At 56.2% G+C, this 17,723-nt stretch overlaps 8 protein-coding genes across 8 annotated transcripts; 5 read left to right on the plus strand and 3 right to left on the minus strand.

The window, feature by feature from the left end:
* Positions 1-14: 14 nt before the first annotated feature.
* DL89DRAFT_265850 (putative organic hydroperoxide resistance protein) lies at positions 15-579 on the plus strand (the record flags this gene model as incomplete). Its single annotated transcript, XM_040886851.1, has 3 exons — positions 15-81; positions 167-309; positions 365-579. Coding segments are annotated over exons 1-3 (361 nt in total), but the record flags the coding sequence as incomplete, so codon positions are not given.
* Positions 580-1,079: 500 nt separating this feature from the next.
* DL89DRAFT_265851 (coatomer subunit alpha-2) lies at positions 1,080-5,687 on the plus strand. The gene is made up of 8 exons (XM_040886852.1): positions 1,080-1,557; positions 1,644-1,927; positions 1,948-2,791; positions 2,884-3,495; positions 3,533-3,624; positions 3,653-4,634; positions 4,657-5,328; positions 5,363-5,687. The coding sequence occupies exons 1-8, from the start codon at positions 1,540-1,542 to the stop codon at positions 5,369-5,371; spliced, it is 3,513 nt and encodes a 1,170-aa protein (XP_040745668.1). The 5' UTR covers positions 1,080-1,539; the 3' UTR covers positions 5,372-5,687.
* DL89DRAFT_265852 (thiolase) lies at positions 5,377-6,996 on the minus strand. Its single transcript, XM_040886853.1, has one exon. It carries the CDS (start codon positions 6,625-6,627, stop codon positions 5,452-5,454), a length of 1,176 nt encoding a protein of 391 aa, XP_040745669.1. The 5' UTR covers positions 6,628-6,996; the 3' UTR covers positions 5,377-5,451.
* Positions 6,997-8,042: 1,046 nt separating this feature from the next.
* DL89DRAFT_255906 (uncharacterized protein) lies at positions 8,043-9,003 on the plus strand (the record flags this gene model as incomplete). Its single annotated transcript, XM_040885394.1, has 3 exons — positions 8,043-8,243; positions 8,293-8,544; positions 8,572-9,003. The coding sequence occupies 3 exons, from the start codon at positions 8,043-8,045 to the stop codon at positions 9,001-9,003; spliced, it is 885 nt and encodes a 294-aa protein (XP_040745670.1).
* Positions 9,004-10,201: 1,198 nt separating this feature from the next.
* DL89DRAFT_321324 (uncharacterized protein) lies at positions 10,202-11,301 on the minus strand (the record flags this gene model as incomplete). Its single annotated transcript, XM_040891274.1, has 3 exons — positions 10,202-10,604; positions 10,639-10,802; positions 10,960-11,301. The coding sequence occupies 3 exons, from the start codon at positions 11,299-11,301 to the stop codon at positions 10,202-10,204; spliced, it is 909 nt and encodes a 302-aa protein (XP_040745671.1).
* Positions 11,302-12,212: 911 nt separating this feature from the next.
* DL89DRAFT_312122 (subtilisin-like protein) lies at positions 12,213-14,907 on the plus strand (the record flags this gene model as incomplete). The annotated part of the gene is made up of 4 exons (XM_040890986.1): positions 12,213-12,381; positions 12,452-12,623; positions 12,664-13,587; positions 13,626-14,907. 4 exons carry the CDS (start codon positions 12,213-12,215, stop codon positions 14,905-14,907), a joined length of 2,547 nt encoding a protein of 848 aa, XP_040745672.1.
* A 63-nt stretch (positions 14,908-14,970) lies between these two features.
* Positions 14,971-15,586, minus strand: DL89DRAFT_265855 (uncharacterized protein). The gene has a single exon (XM_040886854.1). The coding sequence runs from the start codon at positions 15,536-15,538 to the stop codon at positions 14,984-14,986; it is 555 nt and encodes a 184-aa protein (XP_040745673.1). The 5' UTR covers positions 15,539-15,586; the 3' UTR covers positions 14,971-14,983.
* Positions 15,587-16,874: 1,288 nt separating this feature from the next.
* On the plus strand, positions 16,875-17,574 carry DL89DRAFT_277695 (cornichon; the record flags this gene model as incomplete). The annotated part of the gene is made up of 4 exons (XM_040889459.1): positions 16,875-17,042; positions 17,130-17,311; positions 17,393-17,431; positions 17,457-17,574. Exons 1-4 carry the CDS (start codon positions 16,968-16,970, stop codon positions 17,572-17,574), a joined length of 414 nt encoding a protein of 137 aa, XP_040745674.1. The 5' UTR covers positions 16,875-16,967.
* Positions 17,575-17,723: the final 149 nt, after the last annotated feature.

A 17,723-nucleotide genomic window follows, 5' to 3' on the forward strand; every position in this document is an offset into this window, starting at 1 on the left:
CACTATCTGGTGCAGCGCACCTCAGTTCTCTATCATTCTCCGCTCCATTTTCATCAAATAAGCATCACTATTGAAACTATGGTCTTCGCTATTGCCCGTACCGGCCTTCGCCTTGCCCGCACCCCGGCCTTCTCCACCGCCAGCCGCCGCTTTATCTCGATCAAAGCCTCTCTATACTGCCGAGGCCAGCGCTACCGGTGGTCGCAACGGTGTCGCCAAGTCCAGCGACGGCGTCCTGACTGTCGGCCTTACTCTGCCCAAGGAGCTGGGCGGCCCTGGTGCTGCTGGCAAGACTAACCCCGAGCAGCTGTTTGCTGCTGGCTACGCTGCATGCTTCCAGGGTGCCATGGGTCTGGCCTGCCAGCCGCCTCCATGTTAAGCTCCCCGAGAACAACACTGTTACTGGCAAGGTCCACATCGGCAAGGATGCTGAGGGTGGTCTTGGTCTGGCTGTTGATCTCAGCGTCAACGCGCCTGGACTTGACAAGGCTACCACCCAGAAGGTCGTTGATCTGGCCCACACCATCTGCCCGTACAGCCGTGCCACTAGGGGCAACATTGACGTGACGCTTAGCGTCGGTCTAAAAGCAACACCCCACATCCATTCTGTTTCAATAAAAAAAGGAGAATGCGCTACTTTGGCTTTGTTGTGCCGTTCTTGTTGAAGACCTGCTCCTGGGCGCTGGCCAGTAGCGACATGAAGCTTGACAGCTGGACACGGATATGGTTCTGCTCACCGACGATGCCGTCGACCTTTTTCTTGCCCTCGTCAAGGATCCTCTCAAGGCGCCCGCTCTGGTTGACCAGGGCGTTGTCAGTTATGTTCTTGAGCCGCTTGGTCCGTGTACTCGACTTGATCAGCCCACTCTGCAGCTCGAGGTTTAGCATCCATCCTAAGAGAACTTTGCACATTCATTTTGGATCGCTTGACTCTACCTTTGAAACGTCCACGCAGTTGGTTGCGCTGTGCTATCATGTCGGCGATGAAAGAGTCGATGTCTACTGTCGTCCTCCTGCGGGCTCGGCTGCATAGATCGCTTGCGCTTGGTTGATGTCGTTGACAGAGATGTCGAAAAATCAGAGATGTCGTCTGGCAGCTCGGCGGTGTTATTGTTGCTGCTGCTGCTGCCGTTGAAGCTGTTGAGACCAGCCGCTGAGTATGCAGTTGCGGTGTCGTTTTCCTCGTTGACATGCATGCGTGAGGTGCGTATGGATCTAGGCGCATATATCGGGCATGGAGTAGAAGTTCGACCAGTATAAACCCGCCATGGTGGCCACCACATTGTTGCAGCCAGCAATCCACCAATCAGACCAGCCCAGCGGTATTTCGACGGGCTTGAGAGCAAACGCATGCATTTTGAGGACCCGCTTGTCGCGTCGCAGGTCAGCGACGACACAGCCTTTTACTCCTCCTTCCAACTCTGCAAAGCTAGCTCGACACACCCTCTTCTTATATTATTCCTCTTCTCTCTGCATCGCTGTTTCCAATTTATATAAGATTTTCAAGTTGCAAAGCAGGCGAGGAGAAATTCATTCACGATGCAGATGCTAACAAAGGTATGAGGTCCTGGATTGCGTCGCAGGAGCGGAGATGATGCGAATGCACACCGTGTTCTAAACCTTAGCACACATATCTCTTGTAGTTTGAGACGAAGAGCAGCCGCGTCAAGGGCGTTGCGTTCCACCCGAAGCGCCCCTGGATTCTGGCTTCTCTGCACAATGGCAGCATTCAGCTGTGGGACTACCGAATGGGCACTCTGCTTGAGCGCTTCGAGGAGCACGAGGGACCGGTCCGTGGGATCTCGTTCCACCCGTCGCAGGAGCTGTTTGTATCCGGTGGTGACGACTACAAGGTCAAGGTGTGGAATTACCGGACCAGGCGCTGTCTGTTCACGCTGCAGGGCCACTTGGACTATGTGCGCACAGCGTACTTCCATCCCTGAGCAGCCGATGGATCATCACTGCGTCGGACGACCAGACGATCCGTATCTGGAACTGGCAGTCGCGCCAGTGTATCGCGGTGCTGACGGGCCACAACCACTACGTCATGAGCGCCGAGTTCCACCCGACTGAGGACCTGGTCGTGTCGGCGTGCCTGGATCAGACAGTGCGTGTATGGGACATTTCGGGTCTGCGCCAGAAGAGCGCTGCTGGCGCGCAGCCAGTGATGATGGCCGATCCGCTGGCCTCGCAGCGCATGGGTGCCCAGGGCGATTTCTTCAACGCAACTGACGTCGTGGTCAAGTTTGTGCTTGAGGGCCACACTCGCGGTGTCAACTGGGCCACGTTCCATCCGACCATGCCCCTGATTCTGTCGTGCGGCGACGACCGGCAGATCAAGATTTGGCGCATGAACGACTCGCGGGCCTGGGAAGTCGACACGTGCCGCGGACACTACAACAACGTCAACTCGGCGCTGTTCCACCCCAAGCGCGAGTTCATCCTGTCGGACTCGGAGGACAAGACCATTCGCGTGTGGGACACAACCCGTCGCACGCTGCTGGCCACATTCCGCCGCGAGCAAGACCGGTTCTGGTGCCTCACGGCGCACCCGGAGCTGAACCTGTTTGCTGCAGGCCACGACAACGGCCTGATTGTGTTCAAGCTCGAGCGCGAGCGCCCGGCTGCGGCTAGCCACCACAACAACCTGCTGTATGTGCGCGAATCGCAGATCCGCATCCACGACTTCGCCAACAACAACGACGCGGCTATGATTGCCATTCGCTCGGCTCCCGCTGGGCAGTACCTCCCGCCGCCGCGCTCGATGAGCTTCAACCCGGCAGAGAAGGCTGTTCTCTTGACCAGCGATGCCTGACGGAGGCAGCTACGAGCTGTACAATCTGCCGCGCCAGTTCAACGGACAGCTCGCTGATGCCGGTCCAGGCGCGCCGTGGCACCGGAACCAGTGCCATCTGGACGGGTCGCAACCGGTTTGCCGTGCTGGACAAGGCACAGCAGCAGATCCTGATCAAGGACCTGACGAACCAGACCACAAAGACTATCCAGCCGCCAGTTACCGTCGAGGCCATCTTCCCGGCCCCGGGATCGCAGATTCTGCTGGCCACTGCCACTTCGGTGGTGCTATACGACGTGCAGACGCGCCAGATGCTGGGCGAGATCAGCGCAGCCCCGGTCAAATACGTTGTGTGGAGCAGCGATATGTCGTCGGTGGCACTGCTGTGCAAGCACACGATTACGCTGGCCAACAAGCACCTTGAGCAGCTGTGCCAGGTACACGAGACTATCCGCATCAAGAGCGCGGTGTGGGACGACTCGGGTGTGCTGCTGTACACCACGCTGAACCACATCAAGTTTGCACTGCCCCAGGGCGACACGGGCACCATCCGCACCATCGACAACCCGATCTACCTGGTTCGCGTCAAGGGCGGTGATGTGCACTGCCTCGACCGCGAGGGCAAGGTGCAGGTGATCAAGGTTGACCCGACCGAGTACCGGTTCAAGCTGGCGCTCGTGCACCGCAACTACGAGGAGGTGGTGGCCATTCATCCGCAACTCGAACCTGGTTGGCCAGTCCATCATTGCGTACCTGCAGCAGAAGGGCTACCCCGAGATTGCACTGCACTTTGTGCGCGATGACACTGCCCGGTTTGAGCTTGCTCTGGAGTGCGGCAACATGGACATTGCCCTGGAGACAGCCAAAGCCATCTGACAAGCCGGCGTACTGGGACAAGTTCAGCCAGGAGGCCCTGCGGCGCGGCCACGTGCAGATGGTCGAGCTTGCTTACCAGCGCAACAAGGCGTACGACCGCCTGTCGTTCCTGTACAGCGTCACCGGCAACATCACCAAGCTGGGCAAGATGCAGAAGATCGCAGTCATGCGCAACGACCTGCAGTCCCGTCTGCAGAACGCGCTGTACCTGGGCGATGCCGAGGAACGTGTGCGCGTGCTGCGTGAGTCGGGACAGCTGTCACTGGCGTATCTGACGGCCAAGACCCATGGCCTGGCTGAGGAGGCCGAGGCCATCCGCGAGGCGGCGGGTATCGATGAGGCCAGTATTACTGGCGTGCCGACAAAGTCCAGCCTGCTGCAGCCAGCCACTCCGATTTTGCCCGCAGCAGACCTTGACTGGCCGCAGCTGCGCGTCTCCAAGGGCATCTTTGACGGCAAGTTCAACTTTGGCGACAAGGGCGCAGCCGGCCCGCAGCCAGGCAAGTCGCGTGTTGCTGACCTGGCCACCGCCGACGGCAACGATGTCGAGGAGGATGCCGGAGCCTGGGGCATTGATGAGGATGACGATGTCGCGGGCGATAGCCGCGCTGCTGCCGCTGCTGGCCGGTTTGATGACGAGGACCTGCTCGACGATGATGCCGAGGAGGGCTGGGGTCTGGAGGACGAGGGCGAGCTTGATGCGGAGCTGACCGCCGAGGCCACAGCAGCGGCGGCGGCTGACTTTGTGGCACCCCAGCCTGGCACCAGCGAGCTGGAGCAGTGGTCGCGTAACTCCCAGCTTGCGGCCGACCAGATCGCTGCTGGCAACTTTGAGCAGGCGATGAAGCTGCTGCGCGACCAGGTCGGCATTGTGTCGTTTGAGGCACTGAAGCCAGCGTTCCTGGAGATCTACTCTGCCTCGCGTGCGGTGCTGACCACAACGCCGTCGTCGGAGCCCATGCGTGTGCCGCTCCGGCGCAATGCAGGCCGAGGCCACGCAGGCATCGGAGTACCTGCCGGTGCAGATCTACAGCCTGACGACGTCGCTGGAGCTCCTGCAGCAGGCGTATCGCGAGATGACTGCGGGCAAGTTTGAGGACGCACAGACCCTGTTCCGGCGCCTGCTGCTGTCGCTGATATTTGTTACTGTCGACTCGAGCGAGGATGCCAAGGAAGTCAAGGAGCTGCTGCAGATCTCGCGCGAGTACGTGCTGGCGTGCACTGTCGAGATGGAGCGCGCGGCGCTGGCCAAGCAAGAGGCGGGCGAGGAGAACGACACGCGGGTGGTGGAGCTGGCGGCGTACTTTACGCACTGCCAGATGCGCGCAGACCACGAGAAGCTGGCGCTGCGGTCGGCGATGAACATTGCCTACAAGGGCAAGTGCTTCATTGCCGCCGGAGAGTTTGCCCAGCGGCTGCTGGATCTGGTGCCGTCGCCAAAGATTGCTGATAGAGCACGCAAGATCATCGCTCTGTGCGACCGACAGAGCGTCAACACGCTGTCGATCGAGTACGATGCGCGCAACCCATTCAGCCTGTGCGCAGCGTCCCACAAGCCGATCAACCGCGGCGACGCCTCAGTCGAATGCCCGTACTGCCAGGCTGTGTACACGCCCGAGTTCAACGGCAGCGTGTGCCAGGTGTGCCAGATTGCCGAGGTCGGAGCTCAAGCTACCGGACTTCCGTCTGCAGGCTGCGTAGAGATATTTCGACCACTTTTCTTTCTCATCTTACAAACAAAATCCAACAGCTTCAGAATTTATTTGCCTCCAGCTCCTAGCCTAGAGCCTCTGGATGACGACGGCGCTGGCGCCGCCGCCGCCGTTGCAGATGGCGGCGCAGCCAAACTGGCCCGGCTTGAGCAGGTGGGTCAGCGTCACGATGATGCGCGAGCCCGACGATCCAATCGGGTGGCCCAGGGCGACGGCACCGCCAGCAACGTTGACGGTCTCGGGGTTCAGGCCGAGGATCTTCTCGTTGACACGAGCAACAACGCTGAAGGCCTCGTTGAACTCCCACAGCGCAATGTCCTTGACAGCCAGACCCGCGCGCTCCAGCGCAATGGGCACGGCCAGCGACGGGGCAATGGTGAAGTCGATCGGGGCGGTGGCAGCATCGGCAAACGACACAATGCGGGCCAGCGGCTTGACGCTGAGGTCCTTGGCGCGATCCGAGCTCATCAGCAGCAATGCGCTGGCGCCGTCGTTCAGCGTCGAGGCGTTGGCAGCCGTGACGGTCCCGTTCTTCTCAAAGACCGGGCGCAGGGCGGGGATCTTGTCGAAGCGCACATTGGTGAACTCCTCGTCGACCTCCACCAGCGTCTCGCCCTTGCGCGACTTGACGGCCACCGGAATGACCTCCTCCTTGAACACCCCGGCCTCCCACGCCTTTGCTGCGCGGCGGTACGACTCGATGGCGTGCTCGTCCTGCATCTCGCGGGTGATGTTGTGGCGACGAGCCGTGTTCTCAGCACAGTTTCCCATGTGGAAGTCGTTGTAGACGTCCCACAGCCCGTCCTTGATGATGCCGTCGTTCAGCTGCGTGTTGCCGTAGGCGTGCGCGCGCGGCGAGTAGAACGGCACATTGCTCATGCTCTCCATCCCGCCGGCCACCATTGCCGGCTGCATGCCCAGCTGGATGTTCTGCGTGGCCATCATCACAGCCTTCATGCCGGATGCGCACACCTTGTTGATGGTCGTTGCCGGTGTCGACTCGGACAGACCGGCCTTGATCAGCGCCTGCGTGGCGGGCGCCTGGCCTTGGTTGGCCTGCAGGACGTTGCCCATGTAGACCTCCTTGACGTGGGCTGCGTCGACGTTGGCCTTCTGCAGTGCCCCGCGGATGGCGAAGGAGCCGAGATCAGAGGCATTGAACTTGCTGAGCGAGCCGCGGAAGCACCCGACAGGGGTGCGCACGGCGGAGGCGATGACGACGTCGGCGAGCTTGCGAGTAGACATTGTACAGTGCAGATAAAATGGATTGATAGGAGAGTACAGAGCGGGGGAGAGATAAGGTCAACAGGGCAGGAGCGTTATCGCCGTGCATGCCCCGTGGTCGGAGCATTTATACCACACGTGAAACGGCCAGGATGGCGGGTGGGAAAACCCGTTTGTAATCGTGGGAACGGAGCGCCATTCCTGGTCTGTGTGCTGGCTCAACTCGGCTCTCCATCGACGCTACAGTTCGGCCCCGTCTTGCGGCTGATATGCCGCTGGATATCGCCACAGGCTCGCAGGCACCACATGCGGGCACCACTGGCTGACCGCCCCGGGATCTGCCGCACCGGCGGTGATCTTGGGATTCGGCCGGCGTTCAGGAACGATGCGTGCTCAATGCTGGGGATCGAGCAGATCAGCAGTCCAGAGCACAGTAGATGCATGGGCACAACCAGGTCCGCAGTCGCACTCTGGCGGTTCTACCAGGAGGCCACGGTGGTCTTCTCTGTTGGCCTGGCCCAGTCTCCACCACCAGCCTGCAGGCTTGCATTGGGTGTTTGCATTGAGTGTTTGCATTGAGTGTTTGCAGCCCCAGTTGCTGGCCACGAGATGAGACCGGCACTGGCACTGAACTAATCCTGCAATTAGGAACCAGCCAGCTGCTATGCTCAAAGGATGGCTATTTGCCAGAGGCGACAGCGTGCATGCGACAATGGCCTGCACATGCATGGAAGCCATCAGGCAATTGTGCGCGCAACAAAAACAGGTTGCTGCACTTGAATCGCTGTCATAATTATGTATGTGTGCGGACATGCAGAAGGTGCGTTCTTTTCTGCCCCGGAGACACGACCTGCCTGCCTCTAATACATTCTGCATCATGGGCAGACACGCGGGCTGAACATTCAAAGGTGGTTTCTTCGGAGTTTGTGCTACTCGAAATACGTGTTAAATAAGCCCCTGGGCACGCTTGCACTGGGGCCGGTGGTTGTGGTGGCCGCGCCGATTGGGCAGCTGAGCACCTTGAGCTAAAAAGGGCTATTTCTCCCGCACCTCCAGTGTGCCTGTTCGGACTCTCTTCTGCTCTGCTTTTTTCCCCTGCCGCCTACCGACGCACTTTTTGCTCCTACGCTTGCTCCATACCCTCTCCTGCACAGTTATAGTACCAGCAGAACTCTGCAGCAAATCCTACCCGGGCCACACGCACACAACAAGAAACAAAAAAGACAAACAACTCGCTGCTATTTCCTTTTTTCGGGCCTTGTCAATCGAGCTAACCGCGCACCCGCCATCCTTTGCCTCTTCTTCTCTTGTCTTCTCGTCTGCCCTCTATTTCTTTTTTAACCCTTGCTGCTTTTCTCTTCTCTCGAAAACGTTTATTAAAAATGGAGTTTTCTCAGCGCCCCGCACACCCGACTCTCCCCGGAGCCCATAGCTATATGGGCGTTCCCTCGGCGCACTACCAGCAGCACACTGCCGACCCCCAGCCGCTGTACTCGGCCTACGCCCAGCAGCAGCAGCAGCAGCGTCCTGGCTCAGCTGTGCCCGCGGCCGATGCCTACCCCGTTGCACCGCGTCGTCTGCCGTCGGTCTCAGAACTACTCACGCCTCAGGACGCAGCAAGCAGCAGCAGTGTTCAGGTAAAGTAGCCCTGCCGTGGTCACGCGATTTCTGCTAGCATTGTCACAGCACCTATGGCCTGTTTTACGCCAAGCGTGGAAAGTGCAGCTCGGTTCTGCCATATTTGACCTTTTTCTCACTGAAACTGGGCTCGTTCAAAACCCGCACGCTCCTCTAATTTGTTTCCATGAGCTAACCCGCACCGCCCATTGTCCTGCGGATGTTTTTGGAAATCCGTATATAAAGCCTGGCCGCCCGCCCCACCAACTCGCCCCTTTGTCTTCTGTTCTTTCTCCTCTACAAAGAGAATACTCATTTTTTGTTCGTTTCTGGCTTTTTTACGCTTAGGTGGCTGCACGCACGCAAAGAGACACGATGCCGTACACGACTCAGATTATGCAGGTTGATCGGACACAGCAGTTTGGCTCATACCCCGAGCCCCAGCAGGTCTTTGCCATCGACGTTCCGGGCGCCCGGGCTATCCAGCAGCAACAGATGGCCACCGAGTACCTCAGCTACCACCGCGATTCAGAGTCAGCCTCGTCAGTCTCGTCGCAGGGCACGTTGATGGATAGCCGCGTGTCGCCGATCCACCACACCTACAAGCGGACGTCGATTTACCAGCAGCATCAGCAGCAGAGCCAGCACCAGCAGTATGTGCAACAGCCGCCGTTTGCCTCGACACCAGCGGCAGAGGCAGATCGCAACATGTGCGAAGAGGATGTTTTTACTGCCGCCAGCATTCTGATGAGCCTGCGCACCTGCAAGATGCCCTGCTAGGCTATTGTTTACCTGGCACAATATTGGCTGTGCCAGTTCCTCTTCCACTCTGTTCTGTTCCACTGTGCTTGCCACCAACACTCGCCTCAGTGGTCGCCGCTCTGTGTTGCCTCCCAACATCCCACTCGTTATCACTTGCCCCCCCCCCTTCTTTTCCCTTCCCCCTCTCCCATTCACTGAATGGGTGCCCCCTCTGCCTCTTGTATGCAGCACCTTTTTTCTTGCCGCTGTGAGGCGGCGGCGCTCATGTCCCATTCAGCACTGCATCACAAAAATTTATCCTCTGCATTTTACTCATTATCCACCAAAACAACGCACGTCGGTGCGAGTGAGAGGAGTCGGGCAAAGCGAGGCACGTTGTATACGAGGGAATGTGCGTGCGCTCCTCGCCACAACTCCCCACCCCCTCCTTCTCGCAGTAAGCGGATAGACCCAGGCTTCCTTTTTTTCTTTAAAACCGCAGCATCCTCTGCCGTTTTACTTTGCTTCCTTTTTTCTCTATTGCCTGGCAAGAACCTCATTTCTCTGGACCGCGGACCGTGAGACCGTCCCCGTTGTCCCAGCCGGCCCTAGTAGTGTTTTATATTCTCCCTTTAGTACCTGGTGTTGTAAATTGAAATCAACATTTTTATCGCCTCATTTACGCCACAGGGCACAGCAGAGCCCGTGGTCTCCCTCCACATGCCTTGGCCGGAGCCTGCTTTTAGAACCGCTTGGATTTTCACAGCAGGTCGACCCGGGTATACTCCCTTTCGCTGGCATATTTTTTGTTTGTCTCGGTCGCATTGTGCTGCTCTTGCGGATCTTTGTGGAAACAAGGCCGCACTATTTTTAAACCGAGTCCGGGACGACCTCCCCCGCGGAGTTCGCCTCAGTGTCTCGGGCGCACACAGTTTTCGCGGCTGCAGTTCTCAGCCGTTCCTTCGTCGAAAGGGCCCGTGTGACCCAGGTTGCAATCGCAGGATTGGCAGCCCAGGGGCGGTGCGGGCCATAGCATGCCGTGGTGGTTGGCCATGCCCCTCATAGCACGCGCTTCCCGTGATACAACGAAGGAGGCTGGATCTGTGCAAAGGGATACATGGGCACCACGGGATGGTAGTGTACAAATTCCAGTATATTGAGATAGCTATCCATAGTGGTGCGGCTCCAGCCTGCTGCCTGATCTCTGCCGCGTTGCATGCGCTGGCAGGTTGCCGGATCACTCGCTGGTCTTGGCCTCCCCTCTCTCAGTTTTGGCTTTAGCTTTGGCTTCGGTCTTGGCTTCGCCTGACAGGCAACCGCAGAAACTAGGCAGCATATAGTAGTGCTTGTCGCAGTACGTGCGATCGTCGGCCACCGCGAGCTGCACAGCACTTTCACTTGGGAAGTTCCTGTCCACAATCGTGATCTGCTCTGGAACATTGGCACCAGTCCTAACCGTCAGCAGGCACCTCCATCCATTGTAATTGCAGCCGTCTTTGGAAATAATCGGCCGCAGGTTGCGCACCAGCCCATACTCCTGGAAACCGGCGTTGATGTGGCTCGTGTTAATGTGCACCGATGGTGCCTGAAACGACAGCGGCACCAGCGTCTCGTTAGTGAGCGTCGTCCACGTATACGTCCTGCCGTGCATTTTCAGCGGCTTTCGCCACCAACACGCATATCTGGTCGAGCTGCCCAAAGTAGAACGAAACACGCACCTGCAGGTTCCCGTACTCGTCGCGCTTTAGCCCATGAGCAACGTTGGGCGGCGCCCGACCAAGGCGCTGCCTGGCGTGGTCGATCACAAACTCGAGCACATTGAACACTGCGTCGCGCTCCTTTGTCGACAGATTTGTGATCGTCGGTGGAAAAAAGGCGTGTCCCGGTCGTCTGCGGATCCATTGACTCGTGGTTCTGGGCGCAGCCGTTTTTTTTGCTGAGATCCATCTTAGCCATTTCATCTGCCAGCTCATCGCCACGAGGGAACAGGGTTACCGGCAGCATTACCGCACATGCGTTGTCAGAAAACGGGCTCGGCATCTCCGTGGTGGCGGACAATCTCGGCTGCCGGGCTGCCGGGCTGGCCAGAGAGCTAGCTACTCGGCTGACCACGGGCTTGGATGAGTCCGGCACAGTGATGTTTGCTGTAGAAGCGGCGGCGCATTCTTCGGCACCCGCTACCTCACCCCTCGGTTTGGGCTCAACCACGATGCTGCTGGGCGTGAACGTAAGCATGGGGAGCCAACTGGCTGTATCCACAGGGCGAGGAGGGGCGGCAGCGGCAGTGCCAGTTCGGTTGCGCGGTGTGCTGACACGCCGACCGTCGCGATGGTACATATTTACTTTGGTCCTCATAAAAAGTGGTTGCTGTGTTGGAAAAGTGCAGAAAGTATGCAAAGAGACAAGAAGGGTGGCAGAAAGCGATACACGTCAGACACTGATGACCCCCCTTTCGTGCCCTGGAGAATCGCCACTCACAAGTCAGAGGCTATCAGCAGATCATATCTATGCATATCAGGATCACGGATACACGTCACAGCCAATGCGAACCTTGCCAGTCAGGCCATGAAATCCAACAGCGTTTTTCTGAGCTGCGTAGCCACAACAGCTGCACTCTTCTGCACTAGTACTAACCCCGGTGGCCATTGCCGCAGCATGTCAATAGGCATATCGGCCCATATGCCGCACTAGCAGACTGCCCTGAGATTTCAGTGCACATGGCCACCATTGCCGATACTAAAATCTCCAACAGCGGCTGTATAGCCACCCTCACTGTCCTGCGCAACTTTTACAGCGTAGCTTGCAACCTGATCGGTTTTCTTATTCCTTTAAGCAACATCACGTAGCTGTGCACTTAACCCCGCATGTACAGGCAATTGGGTTGCAGGTAGCAGCGTTGCTTTGAACACAAGCCAAATGCGGGGAGCAAGTGGGCGAATATGCTCCCCACACTTCAACATCCTGTTCTATCGAGCATGATTGGAGTGATGTGTCGCCCCCACGCAGGACTAGTTTCTCGATAAACCTCGCAATGCAATCGCGTTCCATCCGCTTATTCTGGCAATTCATATATATATACCAGCTATCTGCAGGTCAGTACTCATTCATGCTTGTGCCTTCTCTCGATATTTCAATCTCTGTTGTTATATTCTTCAGCAACACCCATATAATTCCACCACCCCCTTGTTTATTTGCACCTATAGTTTCCCTCTCATTAACCCACCACCATTACCGCCGCCGCCACCCCCATGAAAGTCAACGCTACTTTTTGTCTGCTGGCGTTAGCCTTCTTGGGTGAGCAGACCGCCAATGCTCTGAGCAGTGAGATGAGGGATGCAATCAAGATGGTCGTTAAATACCCACCCCATATCGACGTCAAGCCAGGCTCCTTCATTGTCGAGCTCGATGGAGAGCCCGGTATGCCACAGCGCCCAGGCCGTCGCCACCATTGCCAACACCGCCAAATCCAACTTGTCCGGGTCAACAGCCAGATTCTCGATCGGCAAGCAGTACCACCTGCTGTTCAGTGGGTTTTCAGTCAATGCTGACGAAAACTTTGACCCAGCACTGCTCGCATCCCTGCCAGGTGTCAAGCGGGTGTGGCCAGTCAAGCTGCGCACGATGCCTGCCGAGCCTAGCACCGCCAACATTACCTACCCGTACCTGCACCATGCCACGGGTGTTAACAGCGTAGTCCAGGAATCTGGGCTTTACGGGCAAGGGCGTGAAAATCGGCATCATTGACAGCGGCGTCGACTTCAACCACCCAGAGCTTGGAAACTGCTGGAAGACGCCTGGGTGCATGTGGCAGTATGGTGCTGATTTTGTCGGAGACAACTACGACTCGAGAGATTCGCATGCTATTATCAACCCCCTTCCTCGCCCTATGGACTGCATGGGTCATGGAACTCATGTGGCTGGAATCATCGCTGCCCAGGGCCCCAAGGTCACTGGCGTGGCACCCGATGCGACGATGGGAATGTACCGTGTCTTTAGCTGCCCCAAGAACGGCCACAACCCGTCATCGGACGACGTGATCCTGTCGGCTGTCGAGGCCGCCTACAAGGACGGTCACGATATCCTGTCGTTATCGCTGGGGGGTGGTGGTTGGCCTGAAGACCCGCTAGCTGTTGCCTGCTCGAACCTGGTCAAGAAGGGCGTAATTGTTGTTGCCGCCAACGGAAACGAGGGCACCTCAGGTCTGTTCACCGCCGGATCACCCGCCCTGGGCCGCGGCGTCATCAGCGTTGGCTCAGTAGACAACTGGAACAACACCGGGAGCGCCATCAGCATCACTACCAAGAGCAGCGTGAAGTCCATCATGAGCTCGACCCCGGGTAACGAGGAGATCCCGTTTTTCTTTGATAAGGAGACCCAGCTGGTTGCGGTCAACGATGAATCGGACAGCGATCTTGGCTGCACAAACACGACCCAGTCCCTGTCTGGCAAGATTGCGCTGATCAAGCGCGGTGTTTGCACATTTGACAAGAAGGCTGCCAATGCTCAGGCAGCAGGAGCCGTGGGTGTCATCATCTACAACAACGTAGAGGGTATGCTGAGCCCGTCAGTCACCGACCCCACCATCAACATCCCTGTCGTCATCATTGCCGAGGCCGACGGCAAGTTCGCTCTCGATGGCCTTTCGACTGGCAATGCCACAGTGAAGGCACCCAAAGGGATATCATCACTGTTGAGAGCACAACTGGCGGCCAGATGTCCCCCTTCAGCTCATTTGGCCCTTCACCAGAACTCGATATCGCACCTCTGGTCTCTGGTCCTGGTGGCAATATTTATTCAACATTCCCGCTGAAACTCGGAGGCTATACATCACTTTCAGGGACCTCCATGGCCACGCCATACATCACCGGAACTATTGCGCTGTTCAAACAAGCTCATCCCGAGTATACCGTCGGCCAGATTCGCCGTGCATTGATCACCTCAGCCAAGCCTAGGGTCAGCAAGGCTACTGGCTACAATATCCACCCGTACAAGAGCGGCGGCGGCCTGGTCAACATTTACGACGCCATCACCGCGCGCGCGCACTTCTTCCCGCCTGTGCTCTCCATCAACGATACCACCGATGGCCTGCCCAATGGAGACACCAGAAACTTCATGCAGCTGGGTATGCGGTGGGCACAAAGCTCGGTGACCATCAAGAACCTGGACGCCAACAAGTCAGCGCGGATCGCGCTAACCAACGCAGCGTCGGAATCTCTCTCGTCGTGGTTTGCTAACGGTACCTTCAGTGCAGTGCCACGTACTGCACCAGAATCGTTCGATCCGGTGCCCAACCCGTCGATATTCACACAGGTGTTTGCCCCTCAGCTTCTTGGATCGAACCTGCTTGCCCCAGGAGAGCAGCGCGAGCTTGAAGTGTTTATTGTTTCGCCATTTGGGTTGAAAGAGGAAGACCGCTTCTTCTACGGTGGATACCTCAACTTTACGTTGACCTGGGATGGCGAAGATGACTCACCCAAGACATACACAGTTCCGTATGCCGGTTTCAACGGAAACTACCGCAAACAGGATGTTTTGTCAGACCCCAAGGAGGAGCTGCCTATCTTGACCGACGACGAGGGCAACCCGGTCAGCGAGCTCAACAATTTCGGCGTCAGTGGATCCAAGCCGCTAATTGCGAACTTCCGCCTCGAGCTGCCAACGCGCATGATCTCGCTGACCCTTCTTGATCCTGAGAACAAGACGCTGGGATTCCTTCCAGAGGGCTACGGAGAGTATGTTCCTCGCAATCAGCAGGGCCCATCTTCGTTCATCTCGTACTCCATCATCAATGGAACGGTTTTCGAAGACAAGGAGGCTACCCAGCCTGTGCAGGTCCCGCCTGGCAACTATCGCGTCCGTCTCCAGGCATTGCGGCCATTCGGCGACCCCGGCAAGCAGACAGACTTCCAGATCTGGGACTCCCCCATATTCTCGGTGTCCTAGAATGATTCCTGTAATCTTCAGTTTACATGACATACACGCCTATATCCTTTTATTTGTGGGCTGCTTTTCTTGTGTTTTACAGTGTGCGTGCCAGCCGACCTTCTGGTGTCTGGCATAGGAAGAAATGATATAATCTTCCACGCAACGACGTGAAGTTGTGCTCATCCTGCTCGTCCGTTGGGAAGTCACCAATCTCCTGCTGCCGTATATTGGCATAGCCCCGATGGATCGGATTCTTCTTCATACGCCAGAACTCCTCTTGCTCGATTACCCAGTACTGCACTGCAGCATGGTTCATTTCCTTCGCCGAATGCCGTACTGCGGGTAATGCAAAGAACGCCAAAGACAAGAAGAACCCCTGGCTGTATAGCATCACTCGCGACGCGATAAAGAACCCTGGATATTTCCTCTTCGCCACTGTTGACAAGAGTTCGTAGATAAGCTGCGGAATATTGCATACCAATACTATCACTGGATACGCAATGGTGTAGACCACCAGTGAGCGCAGCCGACTGCTGTTTGCACGTGTATTCACCTCGTCGCGGTAGTCGTCTGTAGTCACGGCATGCCTGGAGCTGTGCTGAAATGTGACGCGCGTCAGACGCCTGGCCGACCGAAGTACGCTGACCATGCACACGATAGATATGATCGCCGATATAATAAACCAAGAATAGTATAGACACCACCTGACTACTAGATATCTTCTTTGTGGAATTGAAGGGCTAGCACATCGGTTTATCATTCCATAGGCACTATTGGGTAGCGAGGCAAGAATGGCAGACAGTGTGAACGCGAGGGCAAATGGGATTATGTAGTACCAGCGCTCGTTGCGCTTCGCCTTCTCGAGGTTGTGGCATGAAATAACCAGCCAGAGGTGTATAGTCACTGAACAGGACATGAATATTGAGCTCAGGTAGCAAATATACAGCATGTAGCGCAGTGAGCTGCAAAGAAGCTCAGCTCGGATCTCTACTTCACCCAATACCATTGTGATAATCAAGGCAACTGCATTGACTGCCTGGATCGAGGTCGTGAGCTTCAAAAGAGGTATGCTCATACGAGAAGGATTGTTGGCAAGCAAGACGAAAAATGCTCCTATCGCAAGCAACGACATAAAGAGAGTAATGCTGCAAGTGATGGTAAGCGCATCCTCAAACCTGTCGCCAGTGGTGCAGGGTGCTAGATGCTGCGCTGTAAAGATTTATCGTCCTGTCATCAGGGCTCGACATTAGTGGTATCCCGCTTGGTAATAACTACAAATGTTGGAGTGTGTTCAAAAAAGAAAAACATTTTGAGCTTGCGCCGGCTCATTGCGACTGTCTGGCTATGAAACTTTTCCATAACATGGCCTGGACTTATTAAATATACGACATATGAGTTTGCCAAGGAGAACGGCTCCAGACTTGGTTGTACTGGGTGCGAAGTAAATGAATTTTTATTAGCATCATTGATTGCATCGCTGAACTGTCGGATTTTACTCGGTCTTGCTGCAGATACCGGCCACATCCTGTGCAGCCCTTTCCAGGTCGGCAAGAAAAATATACTTGTGAACGAAAAAACCCCAAGCACGAGCTATGCCCTCCGGCTTGTACTCTTTTTTGCTAGTTGGTCGCGTTATTCTCTACAGTTCTCTTAGGCATATTGCAGGGCGCGCCGAGCATTGAGAGGGACACAGAGACATGCACCTGGGTCGATGAGTATCTGGCTGGATCAGCGACAGCAGCACAGCCCTCTGAGTAGATGAACCGATGATCAGTGGGACGGAGAGGATGGACAGCGGCTCCTTTTTGCCTTGAGCACTGGCGCCAATCTCGGCAATCATGAGCACAATTGCTCTTGCCAGGCCGTATGCCCCCCACTCCAGCACAACTCTTCGTGCCCCACGCCTCGAGGTTTACTACACTTCTCCCCGTCTTTTCTCTCTTCTCGACGTCCAATTTCCAGTTTAAATTTATTTCTTCAGACTTTATTATCTTACAACCTCGCAGACACGACTGCAACACCGAGTACCTCTTTGCTTGCACTGCAACCGGAAACTGATAGGCTCTACCACAGCGACAATGACCTACACAGCTCTAATTTACATTCTGGCCCTGATTTTGGCTGGCATTCTCCTGTTTGGCGCGGTTTACTTTGTAAGTGCACTGAATTTGTGCGAGATGTGAGGTGCTGGGCGTACGCTTATGTGCAAGCTTGCAAACTAACACAGCACATGGTTGTAGGTAATTATGCTTACTGATCTGGAATGCGACTACATCAACCCGATTGACCTGGCCAACAACCTCAACACGTACGTTATGCCGGAGATGGGCACCCAGTTTGCGCTGTTCTTTGTCTTCCTGCTCATCGGCGAATGGATTTCGATGCTGCTGAACCTCCCACTAGTCGCCTGGAACGTGGTCAAGTAAGTATAGCATAGCTCCACGTTCAAAACGTCATCATCGCCATCACCACCATGCACTTAACTGAGCTCTTTACTTGCTAGGGTCGTCAACAACCGGCAATTCTACGATGCGACCGAAGTGTTCCGCACGCTGGGCAAGCACAAGCGGGAAAACTTTGTCAAAGGTTGCGTTCTATCTTTTGTGCTTCTTCTACTACCTGTACAGCATGATCATGACCCTGGTCAACGAGTCGACCAACGATTACCAGAAGGTTGCCCACTAAGCAGGTGCGTGCAAGCCCTAGCGTTTTTTTTTTAAAAATGAACATAGGTTCTCTCGCTTTCCCTCTGCTGCGTTTCAAATTTCATAAAAATTTAAATATCTGTGCGCGGATTAGCTTGTTACAACGCTTCGCGCTGCCAGATCAAGGGC

The sequence above is a fragment of the Linderina pennispora genome, assembly GCF_002104995.1.
Source record: "Linderina pennispora strain ATCC 12442 chromosome Unknown DL89scaffold_3, whole genome shotgun sequence".
Classification (NCBI taxonomy): Eukaryota; Fungi; Kickxellomycota; class Kickxellomycetes; order Kickxellales; family Kickxellaceae; genus Linderina; species Linderina pennispora.